Source organism: Tachypleus tridentatus, chromosome 12, assembly GCF_004210375.1.
Source record: "Tachypleus tridentatus isolate NWPU-2018 chromosome 12, ASM421037v1, whole genome shotgun sequence".
NCBI lineage: Eukaryota > Metazoa > Arthropoda > Merostomata > Xiphosura > Limulidae > Tachypleus > Tachypleus tridentatus.
Window position 1 is genome coordinate 83,203,339 of NC_134836.1, and position 25,567 is coordinate 83,228,905.

General features: G+C 30.7%; 1 protein-coding gene across 22 annotated transcripts in view; it reads right to left on the reverse strand.

Annotated features, from left to right (window-relative positions):
• LOC143233833 (histone deacetylase 4-like) overlaps positions 1–25,567 on the reverse strand; it is a 149,949-nt gene that overhangs the window by 12,025 nt on the left and 112,357 nt on the right. For 19 of the 22 annotated variants that reach the window (XM_076470588.1, XM_076470585.1, XM_076470573.1 and 16 more), the window contains 12 exons: positions 21,020–21,130; positions 14,789–14,903; positions 13,028–13,214; positions 8,910–9,090; positions 7,856–8,126; positions 6,852–6,983; positions 5,664–5,797; positions 5,091–5,140; positions 3,659–3,726; positions 3,029–3,183; positions 2,587–2,642; positions 830–917 (listed from right to left, as the gene is read on the reverse strand). In XM_076470588.1, the coding sequence (XP_076326703.1) occupies positions 830–917; positions 2,587–2,642; positions 3,029–3,183; positions 3,659–3,726; positions 5,091–5,140; positions 5,664–5,797; positions 6,852–6,983; positions 7,856–8,126; positions 8,910–9,090; positions 13,028–13,214; positions 14,789–14,903; positions 21,020–21,130 (1,548 nt within the window). The remainder of the gene's footprint in view (positions 1–829; positions 918–2,586; positions 2,643–3,028; positions 3,184–3,658; positions 3,727–5,090; positions 5,141–5,663; positions 5,798–6,851; positions 6,984–7,855; positions 8,127–8,909; positions 9,091–13,027; positions 13,215–14,788; positions 14,904–21,019; positions 21,131–25,567) is intronic. The other 3 variants (XM_076470589.1, XM_076470591.1, XM_076470580.1) reach the window with 1 other exon arrangement.

Genomic DNA, 25,567 nt, shown 5'->3' on the forward strand with positions numbered 1-25,567 from the left:
AAAATATCATCAAACACACCTGAGTAAAAATTAAAATATCCACTGAAAAACAGAAGCAAACCCATGGAAATTCAAAGGTAGTAAAAGAGTAAACAGCTTAAACCATAAAAAAATTGAATGTCCAGTATAAATAAGAACTGAAGAAGTATCCATAAGAAACATAAACATGAAAGGAGACATCATCTAACCTGCATAAGAATGAAAATGTTGTAAACTAGTACCAGATGTCTTAGTTGTTTCTTTGGTATGACACAATCAAAAATCATTTGTTAATCCTATTTTCAAGTATATGTGATTTATGTCACAGAAATAATAAGATTGTTCGAAGTTGATATATTTGGATTCCATTTATCATAGACGAAGTTTGCAGAAGATGTCAACATCTAATCATAGAAATACTTTATTCAGCTATAAATTGCTAATTGATAACAATTATTGCAGGTAAAGCCAACTGAGTGTTCATTCAATTGCATTACTGTCTATTCAATAACTAAGATATAAGACATACAAAATAAAAAAACAACAGAGAAATAATGCTAAAAAAGGATCAAGATTAGCATATATTTTTCTAATAAATATTAAATGGCTACATGTATAACAAACCCTCTTTATTAATGTTGGCCAAAATAGATAACATAAAACTTTAAATCCTATAATAATTTTACTGTAATCTCCACAGCTTTTGCAGATCACATACAAGAAAGGTAATTTGTTTATTCAATAATATAAACTATATTATGATAAATTGTAACCATTTCTTTTTGACCACCAAAATTAATAGAAACTATATTTGTCGAATTAGATATTACAAGAATAGAAAATAACTTACCCAATCAACTATCAAAATTTTTTCTAAGTTTAGCCTCTGCCTTAGTTGTTTCGCAGCAACCGCAACAGAATTAAAGAAGCAAAAACCCCTACAAGTGAAGAAAAAATAATACAACAAATCTGTTTGCCCAGAAACTGAGTATATAATAAATATTGGGGCAATCACTTTAGTAGCTTCTACTACGTTTACTGTATACTACTAAAAAATGTTTATTTATAAAACTACATTTCTTCTATAGCATGAAACTATTGTTTATATTTTTCTGCTCAACACGTTGGTTCAGAAGATTCCATGTATCAGCAAGAATTTAAAAGTAAAAAAATGTGTATTTGAAACTTAATATAAATTTATTATGACAAATGTTAGGAAACTTAATTGTAATAAAATTATGTATTTTAGTTGAAACACCCTACCTTTGTGGTATATAACATATCATATGCTTTCTACTTGCTTTCAGTTATATAGACATTTCTACAACATAAACATATGGTTCAGAAAGCTATTTTGGTTTCTTTATTCTATATAATAAATAATGTTTATTCTAAAAAAAGGGATATTACAGTAACATAAAATATCCATGTTGAAAGAAACACCAATTGTGATATCCTTTGCTGGCCAAAATAATTAGGTCTGTATGTTAAAGTCCAACAATGCTGAGAAAGAACAAGGGTCACAAGATGACACTGGACAATGAGACTGAGTTTACCAGTTGAATTCAAGCACATTTTCTTAGATGAGTTATAACAGAAAATCTGTGAGTAAAGATTATCGAAGAAGGTCGAAACATTGTTCGCCCCTCTACGTAAAATATTTTCTCAACCCAAACGAGCCATTTTTACATATATATGTGAAGAACTATACTTAAAGAGTGAAAGCAGTGAGACTAAACACCATCTAGTAAATACACAGCTGGGGTCTCATCTGTGTAAGTATATATTCTGCATTTTCTTTTTGTTTTATAAGAAGTTATGGTTGTTTCTTTCAAAACTTTTCCAATTTTACTGTTTCACACACACAAGAAAACTCAGTAAAAGCTTCAAAAATAGATTACTCCACAAATTTCTTGAAGACTGCTGTTATTAATGGATCTATCTGATACTTGTATAGAAATCAGTTCATTTAAGAATACCACGCCTTTACTGTTTTATTTATATATTTTATATTTTCAACACACTTTCATAGCTTACACAGGTCATAAATATTTGATCGTTTATTTAAGTTTACACAAAGCTACTAACTAGGGCTATCAGTGCTAACATTTCTACTTTTGAAGTGATAGACTAGAAGGATTTAAGGTAGCTAGTTATTACAGCTCATTATGAACTCTTGGGCTATTCTTTATCAATGAATAGTGTGAGTAACCTTGACATTATAATACACTATGGATGATAGGGTGAAATCCCATGACCTGCAGGTTATGAGTTGAGCATTTTAGCTCTAGGTCTCAAAAAATCTTTATCACCAAGTAACAAGCATACTTTACGAGGAAATTGTTCTCATCATGAAAATCTGCACAGTGGGCTGTCTATTACCATGCACACTTTAGGAAATCAAACTCTGGATTTTAATTAACATCATATTCTCATCAACTTACAGCTGACCCACTGGGAAATACAATTGAAAGTTACTATAAGTTTTATATATTCTCTCTAAACTTAAATCAGTCTCAATAAACAAATTAAGAGTTACAACAGTGTTAAAAGATAATTTTGTTTTATAATAATGTATGAATACAAAGTCTGTCTAAATATACTTACATTGCTTGTTGAGGTTCAGCATGGTGACCTGGTGGACGAACCACAGCAAATCCATTCTGTTTAAAAAGTAAAGGAATTGATTTTTTAATTCTCAGGGGGATATAGAAATGCAGAACAAATCATATATGGGTTAACAATTTTGATATAACATTTTTCTCTGTGGCTTTGAACTTAAAAATAATGATCTAGTCTACCTCAAAGACTGCTCCTGAATCCCAGATTATATCTGCCAAAGTAACATTGAAGAATATTCACTTTTTATTTTCTAACATATTTTATGTCTTCTAAATGATAAGTTTTCTTAAACATCTTTTCATTCTTATGATTTTTATTCCTTATCAGTTAGCATTTGGTATACGTATATTTTATCACTGCTTCTAAGCATTTAATACTGCCACAGAGTGATCTACATCCAATATAAATTATCAAATTTCTAGCTTACTTTGACTTCTCCAGCAGCTACTTTCAAAGCAAGTTCTGTCACACATCCAGCAGCCATTCTAGAAGCACTAGCTGTGTGTAGTTCATTCCATACCGTATCAGAATCTATTCCAATCCCTCCACAAGACAACATCACAAAACTCTTAATTGGTAAGTCTGATAAAGTAGATACAATATAACAAATATATTATAATATATAAGCTTCATAACAATATAGAGCCAGGTTTTTTTTGAAAGATATAAGTGTGATATTTATGAATAAATATCCTTTACTAGGCATTATCTGATTGATATACAAGAAATGTCTGTTGTTAAATATTTAAAGGATTAAGCTCATAGTATGTAAGTTGAATTTGCTACACATTTTATAACTTAAAACTGAGTTAAAAATTCAACACTCAAATAAAATAAAAACAGAAGTTTGTAAGAATAGTAGTATCCATTTAAATTATTCTTTTGAAATTATAACTATGTTGAAGTAAATTGAAAAACAATAAGCAATACAAAAGAAAGCAAGAAACATACTAAATACAGGTTTATTATCCTTTTGAAATACTAAAAATATGGAATATATATAAGCCCTCATCATACACATAATATTTAACAGTGCTACCACAATAATTACACTCACCTAGTCTACTAATATCAAGCCTATGCCTGTTCAAAGGATTAGTACCAAATAGCATAGTATATGCTTCACTAAAAGATGGAAAAAGAACATTTTTAGGGAGTTATAAGTGAATATATTATAACACTTCTCATGTTTATAAGAAAATGTCTTTAAATTTCATCAGTGCTGTTAAACGTTACTGAACTAACTAATATTTCAAATTTGCAATTAAGAATTAACTTTCTGAAAATATGTAAAAATGAAAATGTTTAACTTTCTTTGTTTTATGAATTAAAGATAATTTTTATAACTTTGTAAATGCAACTAGCTTTTTAAGATCTGAAGTCTTCCAGTACCTAACTTTAAATCTCTATTACCCGAATTTATAAAATATGACTCCAATTTTTAAGCCAATATTAAATAATTGAATGTAGGATGAATATGTTCATTCATGTGTCAATTCATAGTTTAGAGATTTCTTCTAATCAACCACTCTTTCCATATGAACATGTAAATTTTCTGTTCATTTACTTTCCTTTTTTTATAAGAAATATCTCTTAATGAAAAACAATAAAACAAGCAGTAGTGGCACCAGCATCAAAAATTGAGGGGCAAGCCAAATGTTTAAGGTCAAAACAAGACATCTTATACTCACATGAACTTTTTAAAGGTACTCATAGCCCCACAATGTTTATTGTGCTAAATTAGATTGACCAAACATTTGATTTCAAAAAGTACTTTGCACTGAGTTTTGAAGTCACAAATTACTCATAGACCTGCAAAATGATCAGAAGGTTTCTGACCATTCCAGCATATTAAGCCATGTTTTTTTGTTTTATTGGATGGGAAACAACAAGTTTCTTTAAAAGTGGTTTTGATGAATAATGTTTTTTCAAGCACTATTTAACTAAATAAATAATTATTTAGTGCAATAGTACCATTAGCATAAAAGTTTGGTTGATTTCTAACATACAAAAAAGTATGTCATAAAAGGTAGTGCATGTGTGAACATGTCCATTTGTGATACACATTACAATTGCTCTATGTATACAGCATTCAATTTTTTGGAGGGAAGCAAGAAATAATTTGGGTGGGCGAATGTTTCCTCTTGCTCCATGTAGAACCATCACTGAAAGTAAGCTTTATCCAAGTTTCATTAACAAAAACTGTTTTAATTGTTTATCACACTTTTGACTACAATAAAATATAAACAAACTGTGTTGCTTATTTTTGATGAAGTACACAAGTTTTTCAAAGAATTATTATCAACTGATACATATTAGTACACAGCTACTTTTCAGTTCATACTACATGTCCTCTGATGGAACAGCTGTAACTCTTCAGGTTTACAATGCTAAAATTAGAAACCTGTTTCTCCTTGGTGGACACAACAGATAGCCTGATAGAGTTTTGCTATAAAAACACACACACAGCTCATATCACATACACATACCTATGACAAGTCTGCAGTTCCTCTAAGCTGGCTTTTCTGGAGCGTACTCGCTACAAAAGAAAATTAAAGAACTTGTTAAATAAAAACATGAAATTAAAGAACTTATTTATATTAACCACAAGTTCTAAATACTTCAAACCTTATTTAATGTTTTCACTTGACAATCATTGAAAGTAATGAAATAAGTATATAGAGATTCACATTATTCCACAAATAGTTACTTATAATGCTAGATATTACATTAAAAAAAACATTTCTGAATGTTTAAAAATGATTAAACTTGAACCTGTTTTATGCATTGTTTCAAAATTAGTAACAATTTAGTTCCTTTAAGAATTCAGAATTCCTCTTCCTAACTGGTGAGATACTATACTATTTCTTCAACAGTTAACAACTTAAACTTTCTTCTGAAGACAAAGAACAAAGCCAAATTAAAAGAAAAGTAAATATGAGATAAAAATGCAGATTATTTTATTTTCATATACAAAAATATTTAAATATGAATAAATGAAACTTAATTTTAGGAGCTAAATTTGAAATACGAAAAGGGTATAAGTGTGCAAACAAACTTACCTCACATCGGGCCACCAACCCTGTCTCCTGCAATCGTGCCCAAATACTCTGAAGCCGGCCACCATGCTCTGGATGGTAGTAACTGTCACCACAAATACACTGGTGTTTCAACATAAGACTGTCATAAACCAAGCCTAACCAAACAAAGGTTGTTAAATGTATGGAAAATATATGTTTAGTCTGCAAAAAATATGCACAACAAAAATATTTTAATATGGAATGTAAATGCTATATTAACATTAAATAAAATGTTAAACAATTCAAAACATAAATATTATGATAAATTCAGCAGTGCTAGACTTAGCAAGTGCAAGAATAAATCAGTAATCAGATCACAGCCCTCTAATAGGTAGTGCATGTAACAGCAAGATGTTAGGAAATCTTATCCTCCTAAAGAAGTTTTATTTTAATTAAAACTAAAATTAGGTGTCCAAATGTTATCTGAAAGGATTAAATAAAGGTAACAGAAAAAAAGCAGCATATCATATTTTAAACTTAGAACTAAATGTTAAGATCTCTAGTAATGAGAAAAAATAGCATTATACAATCACTTTGAAGACATAATTAACTAATTTTGGCAAAAAACTGCTTTAATTAAAACTAAAATTAGGTGTCCAAATGTTATCTGAAAGGATTAAATAAAGGTAACAGAAAAAAAGCAGCATATCATATTTTAAACTTAGAACTAAATGTTAAGATCTCTAGTAATGAGAAAAAATAGCATTATACAATCACTTTGAAGACATAATTAACTAATTTTGGCAAAAACTGCTTTCAAAGATATGACAAGTTTTACCTACATCTAATTAAATAAACAGTCCCTGGAATATTTTTTTATTTATTGCAAAAAACATATTGATAATATCACAATACAAAATTATACTTCAGTGAAAAATGGATTAAATTTGAATTGCAAATATTTCCAAAATGGCTTATAAAAAAAAGGGACTATTAAGCATCAGTTCAGCAAGCTTTTACCTTCTGTTATGAAATGCTTTGTATGTCCAACACAAGTGAACATGTGAAATGATGGGTAAGTTTTTGATACAAAAATCATATGATTGAAAAATTTAAAGGAAAATGTCTTTAGCAAAAACTGAGATTTAAATAGAAATATATACCTACTTTAAGAAAACTGTAACATTTAAAGTTTAAGTAATTAAATGAAACAACAAAAAGGAGACTAACCTGTAGTGAAAGTATGATGCACTGACACTTGACCTTCTTGAGAATTTCCTATTGAGCTTAAAGTAACCAGTGGACTAGACAGAGCACGTGACAGAGGTCTTACAACATGATGACGTGGAGTGAAAGCTGATCCTAAGTGATTATAATGAAACTCAGAAAACATACCTAAACTCACAGTGTAAAGAACTGTAACAAGTCAAGATGTATTTGTAACAGTTGAATGAATAAAGATTAATTACTTTACTAGAAAATAAATTAAATACCATCACCACTGCGGCCTGGCATGGCCGAGCGCGTAAGGCGTGCGACTCGTAATCCGAGGGTTGCGGGTTCGCGCCCGCATCGCGCTAAACATGCTCGCCCTCCCAGCCGTGGGGGTGTATAATGTGACGGTCAATCCCACTATTCGTTGGTAAAAGAGTAGCCCATAAGTTGGCGGTGGGTGGTGATGACTAGCTGCCTTCCCTCTAGTCTTACACTGCTATATTAGGGACGGCTAGCACAGATAGCCCTTGAGTAGCTTTGTGCGAAATTCCAAAAACAAACAAACCATCACCACTAAACAGACATTCATAACAATCAAAAAAGTATACTCTAATTTTTATCCACTGATGCATCATAACAAAGAAACTGAGAGAATATATTGATGCCAACATGTACAACATGGTATATATTATTTGAAATAAACCATAAAATTATCTATTTCTAAGTTTGAATACAAAAGAGTAAATAGTATGCAGAAAAGTAATACACCAACAATTAGCAAAAATCTTTTAAAGTTTGAAGGTTGGGTAAATCATTAAAAATAAGTAATTATATCATCACAAAACTGCTTGCACACATCCATTATCTTGACAGTTGTTTATAGATATTACAAAACAATCTGACAGGCCACTTAGTTACTATCATCAACCTTTGAAAATAATAAGAAATATAAGCTAAAAAAAAAAGTGTGTTAATACATTTGATTAAAAATGTTCAGTACATAATGAAATATTGTTTACCTTCACTAATCTGAAGGGATGACTTTGTCATAATATCCCGCTGTTGTCGAAGGAATGCTTCACGATCACTTTGCTGCTTTGCAAGCTCACTATCTTGTTGAACTTCTTTTTCTCTGTGTTCAGTGAGGTCAATAACTTCCAGTGTAGAAACTGCATTTGAAATTGGAGGAGCATCTTTCATCTCCTGGGCAACAGCAGCTTCTGTTTCCTCCTCAACATTCTCTACCTGGTTCTTGCTACTAGCTCTGGTTAGCACTGTTTGACGGATATGCTGTAAGAAAGCAAGTACAAAAATAATTCCATGATTGGCATGCGTTTTATATTAAGACTAGTATTCAAAAATATGTGCCATATGTTTTAACTGAATATTTATAATAAAAAAGGTGTCACATAGAAGATGTTTACTTCCATTATACCTCATCTGCATGGTTACTAATCCTCTTGAAATTTAAACTTTCTAAATCTGTTGCTACAGGGTGCTTGTGTTAAAGAAGTTTAAGAAATTAACCACAAGAATATTGACCTTTAAAATTAATCTTTTCTACGAATTAAACAACAAGTAGCCATATAATATGTTGCAGTTTCTCTCTGTGACAACATACACAACAAACTACATACAATTAAACACAAAACATAAAAGAAACAGATTAATATTTTTCACCAGTTGTGCATTATTACATAAGGACATAAAATACTGAAAACTAATTAAAAGTAAATTTAAAACAGAAATCAATCTCATTTATTTAAAAAAATACTTAAACTATAAGAAGTTTTAAATAATTTAGAACATTAAATTACCTAAAAACATAAGTAATTTGAAATGTCATTTTTCACCCCTCATAATACACACACGTAACTACCATTAGAAAACAATACACTGCAATTCCAATATTTTATCAAAACAACCACCCTGCATAGATTTCATGACTTTATTCACATATTTTTTAAGATTATAACCACAAGTATGTATAATAAGACTATTTTAGTTTTTGATAAATCATAAATCCTAGATGAAATTTTAATTATGCTCACATGTTGACAAAATACCACGTACCTGCTTCAGCAAGTTATGTAGTTGTTGTTCATGAAGATGTTTTTCTTTTGAAAGCTGGTCATTCTGCTGAGGAGATAATATAATTCCTTGAGGCTGCAGTATGGGGTGTCCCAGAGGAAGTGGGGCTGATTGTGTTCGGCCTAGGGGTCTGAGTATGTTCCTGCCATTAAATATGTTCATGCTATGAAATATAGTACATAACTACAAAACATAAATTAAGAGTAATGACAATTTGAGTATAAAAACTTATGACAGATAACAAAGTTTTAGAAAATTATTCAAAATGTTATTTTTTGCCAGTTATTTTAAAATAATTCAAGACAAGCTTTATTAGATTCACTGAAAAGTGTATGAAGTAGAACTAACACACATATCCCTGAAGACCAATTACTGTCTTATCCTGCTTAAAAGCACCAAGTTATGCACCCATCATAAAGTTACTAAATTATTTGTTATGAGAAAAATGGTCATTCATATGATATGGTAATATGAGCTGACTCCAATAGAAAGGAAAAAATGAGTATTGAAAACAGTTCTAGAGCAAGGAAGAATCAGTTTATTGAGGTTTTTTTGTTAAAAATAATTATTTTTACTGTTATCTCAGGAACTCTTACTCAAAAAGTAGTTCTAATAAAGAATCATCATACATCAAAATTGCTACCTTGATATATAAGTAAGATTTTCAAATAAAACTGGTTTCCCTTAAGATTGACAAGACAGATCTGCTTAACCAAATATGCATGAAGTCAATCCACTGGACTAACCTACAAGGCTATAATTTTGAATTTACTAAATATAATGTACCTACACAAAATGTAGCAAGTTTTTAATAAAATGTTGTATGCAAAACAAACCGAAAGTATTACAAAAGTATTGTACTCAAGATATGTCTATAAGCTGATAAAATCAGTCAGATTGAAACTTTGACAACTAAAGATGCAAGGTGATGTTCATGTGAAGAATAAAAATACTTCTGTTTACCATACAGTTTGCATACTGCATTGTCGTAACTTACTGAACCTCCAAAATGTGTCAATATTTTTGTTTTCAGTGCCCCTATATAGTGTACCTGAATTATCACTAAATCAGCAATGTAGGGTAAAATGAATAGTTAATAAATCTGAAATCAATGAAACTTTGTAGAATGGACCACAACTGCCTGTTGTAGTGATACAAGTGTAGAGGACAACATTTCAAAAGTCTTCCACATTTCGTCTTAAAATTGAGAAATACAAAAAAAAAATTTAAAAAAGGCTGTAACCTTTCATGATCCTAGAATAAAATGAAAATCTTCCAGGAAATTCCAGGACTGAATTTTATTAAAGCAGTTTCCAGGACTTTTCAAATTTTCAAGCACATGAACAAGCTCAGATTGTGTATGTATATATACTTGTAATTCAGTTTGTAGCTGAAACTTGAATAAATCTTAAAGGATTTTCTTATTTTTGTTCAAATTAATTTATTTGCAATGTTGAAGTCATTATCCTTGTTTTAATGTCTGTTATTATTATTTTTGTTAAAATAGTATTTAATAATGCAATAAATTAATTATTTTTAAAGGAAGTTTTACTGTGAAAATTATGTATATCTTTCTTAAAGAATCATGTTGTATGTGTTTCATGTTTACACAGGTATATCTTCATCATTTTGACTCATATATTTTATTGGTTTTACAGATAAAATTATTTTTTGGCTTAAGACCAACCCTAAGTAAAAGAAAGAGGAAAGAGTGGTATATAAGTATACCATTTGTTTTATAATATTTGTATCTTAGTATAGTATTTTTGAAATTAGGTAGCTGTTCTTGTAATTCATAGTTTTACAGATTACATGCACAGATGATTCATGAGTCATACATTCTCAAAGAAATCATTAAGTTGCTTTAATTCTAGCAGTCCTTTCCTTGTCATTATACTGAGATAATACCTGTTCTTCTTGTGGGAGACATAACTGTAGAGCTGTAAATTATGTAAGAATGTTAAAATAAATTTCCTTCAAAGGCATAATAGGTGACACTGAGGTTATGAACTCCCTTATATTTGAAACAGAGGGACTAGTCTTGGGAGTGATTCCAGTTGCCATTCATAAGTTTATTACTGAATTATCTTAGTAAATTTAGACATTAGGTACACAACCTTTAATGGGTCAGTCTGATATAGTTCTTTATAAAGTGTGGCAAAGCAGCAGCTCAGTTCCAGTAAAAGTGACTGTTCAGCATCCAAAAGCAAGTAAACACACAATGTTTGTGTCCTAAATAATAAAAACTGTTCATTTTATTTTACATTCTGCTCAGCCTCTTTATTTTATTTTCTGAAACTTGATAAATTTCAAAGAAATTCAATACTACTGTGAAATAAATATTATCATTTTTGAATCTCCTACTATTTTGTGGACCTCTCAGAGGATGTCACCTGAGAATATCACAATATCAATAAATTAAGTTATTAATGTATTATAACTTTATTTAGTACTTGCTATGACATCAAATACCTATATTGGTGTAAATAAACCTAATAGACATTCGTACAGAAATTACTCATTGGTTTCTCATAGTAACAAACTATAAAAAGGTGTATTAATTATGTATTCCAAAATTATTAATAAAAACAAAGTCAAAATAATTTATACTACATTTCAACAAATGAGTATCTTATAAGATTTTTTCTTTTCTTGAAGAAATAGCCCTGAATCACTAGCTTCAGGTCAAGTGTCTTTTATGCATTCATCACAATGCTTTAATACATTTTATGCAACAATAATGGTATGTGTATGGAACTTAATAAAACCCTGCTCCCTGTTCACCATCATTTTATTAACATTAAGATTACAAATGAAATGTATTTCTGCTACATGAAGCTTTGACACAAATTAAATAAAAGATCAGATTTCTATTCATTTCAATGTACTTAGAAAACCATGTCTTACTGGGGTACACTTTACACTTCTGTTCTACCATATGGCTGCATAAACTATTATATTATGATTTAACTCTTCACCAAATACTTTTAGTACAGTAATTTATTTCTATGTGTAATCATCAACAGAACAGTTTTATCATTTATAATTTCAAGGCATAAATTTAGTTTAAATCTATTTGGTAATTATTTGTATTTTTTGCAAGTACATATACGTTAACTTTTAACATTTATTGAATTACCTGAACTTTGTAGTGTTCTAGATAATTCCTATACATCATTGTATTTATTTATTAGGGTATACTATATAAACACAAATTAAAATTATAAAGATGTTCCTATCATTTTTAATATATATTTTTATAACCCAAATTGCATATGTATTATTAAATTTCATATGCATAATTACAATGAAAATCTTTATGTCTTAATGCTAGTTTAAGTTAATGCAGTCTCTATTCTGTGTATATCTTAATAACATGACAAATGTCTATTAAAGTAATGTATATTTTGAAACATAATGTAAATTGTTGTAATCTTTAAAAGGTGTACTTTGTAGTCCACAGAAATATGTTGATGAACAATATAAATATATATATATTTTTGCTTTATAATAGTATCCAAAACCTGCTCTAACCAACAGAAATAATAATTTAGCAACATACCTTGACACAAGTATGAAAAACTTGATCATACATGCTTCATTACCAAGCCAGTGATTAAAAAAATCTAAAACACCATTTTCAAGTATTTCTTTTTTACTTCTAAAGGATTTAGTACCAATCTGGATGGTACTTTAACAAATAAGCTAAATGGGTTGGTCAGAGACTCCTAAGATACAGAATAGCATCCTTAATTTGGAATTGCTGACCAGATAGATGACAATAACTCAGAAACACCTGTTTATTATGTGGTTACTCTTAAAACCACCGAGTAGGATTGACTGTCTTAGTTACAATGCTACCACTGATAAAAGTCTAGCATTCAGAATACCATGTGTTAAATCTAAATGTATAATCCACTAGCTAAGAAATGTTTGGCTCTAATTCTAAAATGTATTCTTAATAAAACAAAATATTAAGCTATAAGAATAAAGTAAGAGAAAATCCAACAATATGAACCCTAACGGAGAAAATGTTTCAAAACAAAATAAAAATATATATGTCATTTGAATTTGTCAAACAGCTCAGGATAATGGCATACCTGTGCAAACGAGCTTGAGCCACCTGAGCATCTGTGATCACATTTCCAGTCATATACATTCCAGGAAGTATGGAGGGAGCACCACAAATCTGAGGAACATGACCCGAGTTTCTGGCTTGTTCCAAAGTTTTTATGTGTTGTTGTATGTAACTGGCACTTGTCAAAGGAGTGAACTCACCATCAATCACTGTAATGAAAATTACCACATCTGAAACTACTATTTTTGATACTTACAGCTGTTTTTCTTAAAAAAGTGAGGAAAATATTATGTGCTAAAATGAATAAAAAACTAATAGAATTGCTTTATTTCTAACATTCTAGAAAAAATTAAAAAGACTATTCACTTTTTGTGAATAAAACTAAATTGCAATTCAAACCTTGATGCTTTTTTCTTGATACTCTTGTACTATTTGAAAGAAGAAGCAGAGGATAAACTTTGTAACTGTAGATCATCAACCACTTTTATATAATCACTATAACATTAGGGGCAATATGATGTTAGAATAAGTTAGCATAGCAGACATAACTTAATATATTGAAATATTTCAGAAGGCTTTAAGTGTAATAATATTTTGTGTGTGTTAACATTTAGCATAACACAGAACTACAACATTAGTTAGTCTTTTTATTAGTTAAGTTATAAGAATGATATACAATTAAAATTCCTTCCATAATTTGGCATATTCATGATGATGAATCATTAATGCAAAACATGTTATGAACATGTAAAGTGAATATTTTAATTAAACATACACTTTTGAACAAAGACTAAAGGCATAGAAAAATATATGTGTACATGATTCTTCCATTTAGTGTCCTACAACATAATGTTAAGGTTCACTCCCTTTTTCATTACAAATCCATAGGTACTTCTATCAGGTATTTAACAACAGTCATTAACCATTAAAGTTTTGAAAATTCTTTCTGCAACCATTCTGTTCTATAGAAGATAGAAATTTATAACACAGAATCAAAATTGAATAAAAATTAATTGAAACAGCTAGATTGAGAAACCACTTAGAGATGCTGAATTAGCCAGAGTAGATAGCTTTTGTGGAGTTTATTTTGGAGCTTTAATTCAATAAGGGATTACTCTTACATTTTCCACCTATTTTTTATTTCTGAAGGTCACAAGTGATCAGCAAGTTCATATCACTTAATTTTCATTTATATACGATGTAAACAAGCATGCTGACATTTTCTCTCAATGCTTTCTTTTACCATGTTACTTTTCCATGACATTCTTCTATTTTACTTCATACAGTAATGTCTTAATATTTCTGTTTTTTAACTTTTTAAAGAAGTAAATAAGGAATTTTACTGGCAAATTTAATTATTACATAAATGTTTTCTGATATTTTCTATTCAAATCAATAAGGCATTATTTAACACCTTGTGAATTATGACTGATAATATTTTATAATATCAGTAAATAATGTTCTAAGTTTAATGGTAGCATTTGATACTACAATCTGATATTAACATTTAGTAACAAAGCTCACTATTAACATTTAGTATCAAAACTATATATTAGCATCTGAAATTCATAATAACCTAAGGTTAATTTAGAACTTGACTGGATAATTATTGTCTGTCTAATGAAACTTTTAGTATTCTTGCTAGAACTAAACCAGCATAAAAATATAGTAAAAATGAATAGATTTAAATCTATTGTTAAACAATTCTCTTTCTGTGTTGAGTAGTTTGTGTTAAGATAAATATAAATTTTATATTCATCATATTATGAAAACAGTTCTGTACCTGGCAAGGAGGGGTAAAAAGGGAGAGAGGAGTGTAGTATATGTGATGTTAGAGGTACACCTAGTCTTGCTGCAGCCATGGCTCGAACCTGGGCTTCAGACAACCCCTTTCCTTCCTATGCACAAGAACATACATTTACTTTAATGCTTCCAGTTCAAGCATTAAAACTTTTTTAAAGTACATGTATCATTGAAACTTAAAACAAGTTACAACGTAGACTTTATGATCTCAGTATTAAAACCAAACTTGATTTTAAAATTTTTATTAGCTAAGTAATGTTAATAACACATTTTCTTGGTTACCAGTTTTCAATAATTATAATTCACATATTTTCAAGATATCTTAAACTTTTGTACTCTATAATAATCACCTGTTAGGCTCAATAACATAACTTATCTCACCATACCCACATAATTTTCCTTAAATATTATAATTTTATTTAAAGAAAACAGATAGGTTCACAAAAATGTGGAAAAATAAATTAAAAAGTTCTAGTTAGCCTACTTGTAACATTTCTTCATTTGTCAATATATTTTGGTTTTAAATCTTATCAGTGTTTGTCTAACAAATATGAAAATCTGGTTTTGTAACACATAATATTATTACTTTGTACACGTTTTTGAGACAAGACATATAAAATGTTTTATCAGTTGATAGGATTTTACGTAGTGTAATTGTTGGATGTACAAAAAATATATTTACAATCAATATTCTGAAACACTCAAAATGTTCACCACTAAACATACAATAAAAAATATATATTTAGTAAAAGTAGGCTCAGTGACATTGTTATCAAGTTTATTAATAACTGACTTAACAACAAATTTTTTGCAAGTTAAAGAGACTGTATGATGTTTAGAAATGTCTCTAAATCACAAATTAATACTATGTTTATATAGGAATGTCAAGAACATACAGCAGCAATGACACTAATTTAAGCTTGTAAATTATTAAGCTGAGCATTTACATTGCATTACACTTTCAGGAGAAGCTCACCAATATCAGATTGTCTACCTAATTACAGACTCAAGGTTTCATAGCTGAGGTCTCTTTGATTCCTAAAGAAATAGTTGTTTTCACCAGTGTCAGTAACTACTGACAGTTTAAACAACTACAAAAACTTTGAATCCACAATTAAATAGACAGTTTATACAGGTAAGCTTCTTCTGAAAGTGCAATGAAAAATATAGCAACTACTAAACTTTTGCCAAAATTTAAAAATACTAAAGAATAAATATGAATCCAAAATTGCATTTGATTTACAACTGTTATTAAGTTATACCAGTTTCATGTCATTTCTCTCCTGATCAGTCTGCCTGGACAAGGACAAATTAAAGGAATAACAATAGGCTTCATACATATTTCAGAACACCATACATATAATATGTATTTCACCACAATATGAGCCTTTTCTTTATATTTGTCATTGTCCAGGTTACTGATAAGGGATGGAACTCTCTGAAGCAGGTATAACTCAGCAATGAGTGGTACGTCACATGATACAATTGAGCTTCACAAATATTTTGTAGTAATTTCTGAAACTGTCTCAACATGATGTGTACCATACCTTTATTTCAATTTCATAATTAAAATATGGATAGTATCCCTAAGACTAAGTTTAAAAACTCAGACAAAATGGAATTTTAGTCCTCTGTTATCATACGCTTAGGCTCTTATTTAAATAAAACATTTACATTCAGTTAATTCTCAACAAATCTGTTTTAAGCTTATTACATGACAATATTATAAAACTATTGATTTATTGAAAAATCTAAGCATAACTAAGAGAGAAATAATGTAGACACTATTTCCAGCTAGTTTACTTTTGTTTTTATATATAAAGTCACTAATGCTGGCTTAAAAATATAATCTTTGCATTTTGATTCAACATGTTTCTTTATTTTTGTAACGATCGCTACTCCCCCTGTTTAAATTAAGACTCTTTACTAATATTGTTTCTTAAGCTTTTTATACCCATTTATGGAGAACAAATTTTAAGCTACATACGTGAATATGCGTCTGGTTTAATGTTATACGTTTTTCAACAATTTACTGTTGCATTGCCTCCCCCTTCCCGAAACCAGGCCCGACATGGTCAGGTGGTTAAGGCACTCGACTCGTTATATGAGGGTCGCAGGTTCGAATCCCCATCGTACCAAACATGCTTGCCATTTCAACCGTGGGGTCGTTATAATGTGATGATCAATTCCACCATTCGCTGATAAAAGAGTAGCCCAAGAGTTGGCAGTGGGTAGTGATGATTAGTTGCTTTCCCTCTAGTTTTACACTGCTAAATTAGGGACGGCTAGCGCAGATAGCCCTCATGTTGCTTTGCGCGAAATTAAAAACAAACCAACCCCCTCCCCTCCAATCAACCACCACAATGAACTTATTCAAAATAAATAACAAATGTTGTTATTGTTATTTTTATTAAGCACAAAGCTACACAAAGGGCTATCTATGCACTTCCCGGTTTCTAACGGTATAAATCCGCATACATATCACTGTGGGACAATAACAAATGTATAACAAAGAATCATACATATAATATGCAACTACAACAAACAAAATATAAAGTTGTTCTCAGAGGACCATACTGAAGGCAAAGATTGTATCATCACAGACTTAATGACCACCTTCTATTCATGTTATAGTGTAATGTAACAAAAGACGAGCAACAACGGAACAATCTCAAAGATAATAAAATACAGATTAATACAATGTAAATAGACGCAGTAGCATGGTTATTTTCTCAGGTCTACATCAAACATATGTATGTTCATCAACAGCCTGCTATGCACAAGTGTTTGCTAGAATAAGATGACACAAATAATACATGCAAAGTAGATGATAGCAACACACTTGATGTAAGTAGCCAATTATTAACAACATTTACCACTGTTACTTTAACACCAACTATTTAAAAATAGCAATAGCTATATGAAATAATGTTATATGCAGCGGTAATAAATACTGGATACGCAATCATGATTTCAACTAAATAAAAGAAACAGGAGAAAGAATCACTACTATTATCTGAGTAGAAAATTCTACAACAGTAATTAAACACAGTTAAAAATTTGTTGAAATGTAGAAACAATAACGCCCACGTGACAATGAACAGTAGTGATTCAAGTAATGATATGTAACAGCAAAATTGAGAACCTTTTACATGCAGTTTTCAATTTATGCGCTAAGAATTCCACGAGTTGTAGTTTTCGCTAGAAAAACACTATTCTTTTTTATGACAGAAAGTGAAAGACAGAAAATTTTACAGCACGATAAAATTAAAAAGATTCCTATAAATTTACAATATGTTCTCAATTGGGTTTTTTGTGATCCCACACTATTGTAGATATCACCTACAACAATTTTATAATGAAGTTATAATAAGGATTTGTAGCTTGAACAAACTGTCAGCAATAGATGGCCAGCTTTTTTTTTAATTTACATTTTTTGCAATCCCAATTTGAAGATTTTAAATATTAAATTATCTTGTATGTTGGCATTTTTAATGCACAGCAATGGGTAAGTACATGCTTAGAATCAGACACAACTCCTACAAGGTGTGTATAAAATTTTACCAGCAGAAAAGCAGCCTTTTCCATTAAAACAAATACGTCTAAACATCGCTTTAAGTAAAGTTTTGTGTGTTTTAATGTAATTATCTACGGAGCCAGGTGGCTCTGTGTCTGGGGTTTGGTGTATACAAACGATACACGCGCGTCGAGTACAAAAGCAGCCTATCAGAACAACATTGTATCTATTATGTGTTCATAACCACGTAAACCATCTTTCGATGTTAATTAGTCAATTTTAAACACGACATGAACATTCAGTGGTTTTTAAACGTTTTACTTTTTGTTTAATTATTTTAAATTATAAATTCCGGCGTAATTAAAAAAGGATAAAATGTAGTTTTACAAATTGATGTTTTAATATTGCGAATGAATGCGATTGTTGTTTTGTGGCACGGTTGAAGAATATGTGGTACCATTTTCGTCAGTATTAAGGAGAAAAGACTGGCGAGTCTATGCACGTAGAGGGAGAGTATGTAAATGAGGAGAGTAATGTGTATATGTACGTGTAAAGCTTAGATAGGGCTTATTACAAGCCCCTAGTGGCTCAGCGGTATGTCTGCGGACTTACAACGCTAAGAACGGGGTTTCGATACCTGTGATGGGCAGAGCAGATAGCCCATTGTGTAGCTTTGTGCTTAAATCAAAACAACAGCTTATTACAAATTTTATGATTTTTTTATGTTAATTGCATCATGTACCGCTAGTGATACACGTACTACAGTTTGAGAATTGCTGATGTAGTATACCTGTCTAGAATTCGATGAAAAATACCCAGCCTATTTTGTTGTAATCTTGTGTAAGAACAAATAGATAAAAAATTGATTTTGCTTATTATCAATGCTTGACTGGTGTTAATTATTTAAATGAAGGTTTTGAATATTATTTCAAAAATAAGTCTGTTTTTTAAATAACATTTTTTTTTTCAAATTAATTCTCATAAAACATTCACTAATTTTGGACAACTAAAATAATTGCTATTTATTTCAATATCGCAGGCTATAGTTTACTTTTTGTTACAGTAATGAGCGCAGAAATTATGTGATATATATTATTATATATTATGTAGTCTAGAAATCTTGTTAACAATAGCAGAAATCAATAAATTTTAAAAGTATATAAGCACTAAGCCTTGTAATATTTAGTATGTGGGGATAGGTTGGGAAAAAATGGCTGATGCAAATTATGTATTGCTCATCATAGTCTCAAACCTCTCTTATAACAATCTAATAAACTTTTACAAACAGTTAACGAGGTTTTCATAGCTATTAAGACCTCCAAAAACATCGCTAAAATAGAAAACCAGCGAGCAGCATAACAGCTACATGTTCTGTTAATTATTCTGATTCTGGCGTCAGAAGGGCCAGCTCACCATAACTGTTTTCAGCTTTCTAGTTATGTATATTAACCCTGAAAAAGCGCAAAGGCGATACTTGGTTTAAATAAACATATATTCTTGTATATTTATATGGAGTGTAAAGGTAGTTTTCAGTTACTTTTCATCAAAATGCGTAAATTCCTCCAGTATGCACCACACAGTGTTTGAAAGACAACAAATAGCTTACCAATGCTTAAAGTTGTTGAAATGATATAGACATCAGAACGTTGTATATTAACTTGGGGCATGCATAAGCAACATAGCACTTCACTAACTTCAACGCATGATGTCCATCAATAAAAATCATCGTGGCAGGCTAAGACTGCTGCCTTAATAGCAACTACCATTCATTATAAAACATTCATTGATACTGTTTAAAAAAATAGGGGAATTAAGTACAAAAGGTAAAAATGATGTAGGGATGGCAGTGTTAAAACGTACAGAAACAAGGTGGGGATAAATATAGAAAACCACCATAACAAATTCAGTATATAAGTAGCCTCCGAGTCAAAGTTAGAAACTTATGGGAATTGGCCATTGAAACGCTGTATAGCACTATTCAGTTTAATGCTCTTATTCAAACTTGAATTAATGCAAATGAAATGAATTCGATATATAGTTGTAGATAAAAGTTATTCTTGGAAATATTCGGTTACTAATGTAGTGATTTTTGTATGGTTTTGTGTATCATACTTACATCATACTTAATTTTTTAACTTTTTTTCTTTGTATATATTGTAATGCGTGTATTTTCGAGCTACCTGCTGTGTCTACCAAGGGAAACCAAACCCCTGTGGTAAATCCGAAGACCGAGGGACGTATTGTAAAGAAAACACTCTCTCTTTAGTTCTGCGATAATTTAAACTGAAAAATTAATGCTTGGCAAGCTTTAAGCGTTTGTTTGTTTTAACATAACAGCGATTGTAATAGTTATTAATATTATCACAGAAATCATTTAAAAAATATAGAGCTCAAGTAAATGAATCACCAACATTGATAGTTACCATAACATGAGTTAGAACTAATATATAGGTATACAATTTATCTACATCATGACTTCTATCACGTGTCTGGTCCAGGATGTGACAGGAAGATAATTAATACTGATAATAAATAATACAGAAATCGTTACATCTACTTCATTAGTAACTAAGACCTGTCACAAAGAATGAAATAATATATTTTTGCTTAAAAATACACTTTTTTTTTTCAATAACACACATAAAACCAAAACAGTTAATAGGAAAGGCATAATAAATAAAATACAAAACTTACTATGGCAGTGGTTGGTACAGGTGGACGTCCCAGTGTTATGTTTGGCATGGATGGCGAGGAATAGAGGGCCAAGTCATTATAATAACCCAGTACATAAGGTGGACCTGGTTCCTAGTGAGGAAATTAAATAGTTATTCTGGTTTTTATTCCATTTCTTTTAAAATACTGTATAGTTTCTTATAACTAAGCAAACATAAATTTAGGTTGTGGCTGATAAAATATTTTTCGTTCAGAACTCTAACCTTAGTAGACAGATTATTCCATAGCAAAATATATACATACGCCAGTGATGTCGAGAAAACCCACTTGTAGAGAAATATATATGCAAAAACGGCTCGTTTGGGTTGAGAAAATATTTTACATAGAAGAGCGAACAACGTTTCGACCTTCTTCGGTCATCGTCAGGTTCACAAAGAAGGAGGTAACTGACCGGAAGCTGACCACATGTTTGAAAGGGGTTGTGTAACTGAGTGTCGGAATGTAGAGGGCGGTGTTAGATGTTTGAATATATAATTTTATTTATTTTATTATTATTAATATAGGTATAAAGGCGTTCCTTTATATTGGTTTATTTTGGGTTTAAGTTGTTGTATAAGTAAGGCTTCTTTAATTTTGCGTTTGTTTATGTTTGTTTTTTTATTTAGTATTTGAGTGTTTTCTATGGTTATGTTGTGTTTATTTGACTTGCAGTGTTCGAAAACGTGTGAAGGTGACTTTTTATGTTCTTTGAATCTGGTTTCCATTTTTCTACTTGTTTCTCCAACATAGAAGTCGTGGCAGTTATCGCATTGTATTTTATAAATAATGTTGGTGTGGTGTTTGTCAGTGTAGTTTTTACATAGTATAGACCTCAGTTTTGTGCCTGGTTTTTGAATAAATTTGGTATTAACTGAAATGTCATATTTTGTTACTAGTTTTTGCCAAATGTTGGTTATTTATTTGCTGATGTCAGGAATATATGGTATACAGCAGTATATGGTTTCGTGATTTTTTGATTCGTGAGATATATTTACTTTTGTTGGTTGATTTTGCTTTCTGTTTAGGTGTGTGCGTATAATGTTTTCTACGGTTTGTGGAGAAAACTTATTGATGTTGATGAAGTATTGTTTTATTTTGTCTAATTCATCACAAAACATCATCTGTTTTAAAGGCAAAATCACACCTTGTTTCATTCAACATAAAAAATGATCAAATTAACGTGAAACAAAACCATGATTCTTTACTGAAACATCAATGACTAAGCTTTTGCAGCACAAAGAACACTGGATGTTAATAGGTTTATTTGGAACTTTGTAATTATCTTTGAAAATATTTTAACAAGCCTATTCAATTTCAGAAATAATGAGTTGATTATGAAAACGATAGCACGTTGTAGTTCTAGATGTATATGTATGTAATCCAAAATTATATCTGTCACTATAACGTCAGTTTCACTTGAAGAAATTAGATAGTGATTTTAATGTTTGTTTTTATGTATATGTGGCTAATAGAGTCATATAAAAAGTTAGGACACCCTATGAAAGCCCGTGTATTTTTGTAACATTTTTGGATATATAGATATTTAATCTCAATTTTAATAATACTGTGAGATTATAGGAATATAACTAAACAATTAAAACTGAAGAAAAGACTTTTCAAAATCTTCTCTAAATGTAATTCTACAAGAATGCATATTCTAACTGAGGAAAAAGTTAGGACACCACCACATTTATTCCCACTTAAAATGGCTCAACTCACACACAGGTGTATCACACCAGGTGCACATGATTAAAAGATCGTTACACAGCATTTTGAATGAAGCTTGCCCTATTTAAACCTCAGACATTTAGTTTGGTGTGCTCCTGACTGTTGAAGTGAGAGTGAGCACCATGGTGAGAGCAAAAGAGCTGTCTGAGGCCTTCAGAAAGAAAATTGTAGTAGCTTATGAATCTGGTAAGGAATTTGAAAAGATCCCAAAATATTTTGAAATCAGCCATTCCACTGTCCGGAAAATAGTCAACAAGTGGAGGGCTTTCAAAACAACTGCCAACATGCCCAGGTCTGGTCGTCCAAGCAAGTTCACCCCGAGAGCAGGTCGCAAGATGCTAAAAGAGGTCTCCAAACACCCTAATATGTCATCACGAAACCTACAGCAGGCTCTGGCTACTGTTGATGTGAAAGTGCATGCCTCTACAATCAGAAAGAGACTGCACAAGTTTAACTTGCATGGGAGGTGTGCAAGGAAGAAACCTTTGTTTTCTAAGAGAAACATCAAGGTCAGACTGAAGTTTGTCAGAAGACCAGGACTTCTGGAATAATATTATTTGGACAGATGAGTCCAAAATTGAATTATTTGGACACCAGACATGTTTGGCGTAAACCAAATACAGCATTCCAGGAAAAGAACCTCATACCAACTGTGAAGCATGGAGGTGGACATGTGATGGTTTGGGGCTGCTTTGCTGCAGCAGGACCTGGTCAGCTCACAATCATAGAATCCACCATGAATACTACTGTGTATCAGAGGGTGCTTGTGGAACATATGAGTCCATCTTTAAGAAAATTAAAGCTGAAGCGGAACTGGAGCCTGCAACACGACAATGATTCAAAACATACCAGTAAATCCACCAAGGACTGCCTGAAAACTAAGAAACGGAGAGTCCTGGAATGGCCAAGTCAAAGCTCAGATCTTAATCCCATTGAGATGCTGTGGGGTGACTTGAAATGGGCTGTACATGCAAGAAACCCCTCAAACATCTCACAGCTGAAATAATTCTGCATTGAGGAGTGAGGCAAACTTTCTTCAGACCGATGTCAGAGACTGGTAGATGACTACAAGAAGCATCTCACTACAGTTATTTCAGCCAAAGGGGGTAACACTAGCTATTAGGGGGTAGGGTGTCCTAACTTTTTCCTCAGTTATAATATGCATTTTTGTAGAATTACATTTACAGAAATTCTTGAAAAGTCTTTTCTTCAGGTTTAATTGTTTAGTTATATTCCTATAGTCTTTCAGTATTGTTGAAATTGAGACTAAATATCCATATATCCAAAAATGTTAAAAAAATACACAGGCTTTCATAGGGTGTCCTAACTTTTTCACATGACTGTATGTCTTATAATCAAATATACAATCTATTGACATTGACTGTCTATTATTTATTTAAGTATATAATTTGAACATATAATATGAATATATATGTATATATATATATGACAAACAATTTAAGTGCTTTTAAATAAACATTGAAGCTCACAATTTATGCTTATGGTTTACTTCTCCATATAATTCACTTCAAAATCAGAAACATCATGAATTACTATAAAAATGAAATGTTTGAAGAAAAATATTTAAATCCTGAAGAACAAAAGAACCATTCTGAACTTAATAGTTTTTATTAGGTTGCTGTATATAACTTGGCGTTCTTGTCAAGTTTATAGTTAGAGACAACAGCATCTCTGAAGGTGGAAAAACCATGCCAATAATTCGTAGGATGACGTCATGAACTTCCAACAGCGAAGTCATCCCCTCTTAAGTTGCTTTAAAATAGGAAACACAGAACTAACTATAGCAACGCGCTGCAGTTTGCTCTTTCTGGCCGATGTACGTCGGAGAACATAAAAACCTATTTATCCTGTGTAACAGACGAAAAATCGTAAACATTCCAAAAATTTGCCAACATTCTGGTGGTCCCTTACACAGCCTACAACCGTGGTCATTTTTAGCATTTTGAATAGAATAGAAAATTTTAATTGTCTCATCATATCTGTAATTATGATTTTGATGATTTAACACATAAGTATTAAAGCGTGAAAAAATTAAATTGTACACATAAAAATTAATATGACTATACTTTATACACTGAATCCAGGGAAAGATTTTTGTCTCAAAGAAATTCACCGAAAAGAAAGGCATTAATTAAGCTAGTATATTGGTTATTGTTTGTTAGTTCAGTACTGACTTACATATTCTTTGCTAAGGGTGCATTGTGTATTTTGTAACTTACAATAAACATGTTAAAAAATTAACAAGTTACAGTATTAACATATATAAAAGTGCAACATTTGATACATCAAAAATTGCTCTCATTACTTTCATGTTTGGTAAGGTTAAGAGCGCAAAGTCATTCTTAGTAACGTAATGATGTTGAATCTATATATTCACAAACGAATTTTTGCAATATTACTGTTAAATGGAACTCACTCAGTATTGTCAACTCACATAAGCTGATTTCTATATGCATGACTATCTTTTTCAGTGTTTAGATGCTTTGAGATTATTAAACTTGCCGATTTTATAACGTTACAGATTGAGAATAACTTAGATGAAGTGAACGCTTGTTGTTTAGTTTTCATGCGTCAAATCTCATAAAATTTTTCCTCACTTGTATAACACTCTGAAACAACGATGTTCATACAGGGATCTAAAATATGTTGAATAGCGAATTTTTAAAATATACTAAAATAAAAATCCTTACGCGTTACATTTAATCTTACTTAACTACTTTAGTCAAAACGCATTTGTTAGAACAACAAAATACATTTCGTCTTTGATGAAATACTTGACGC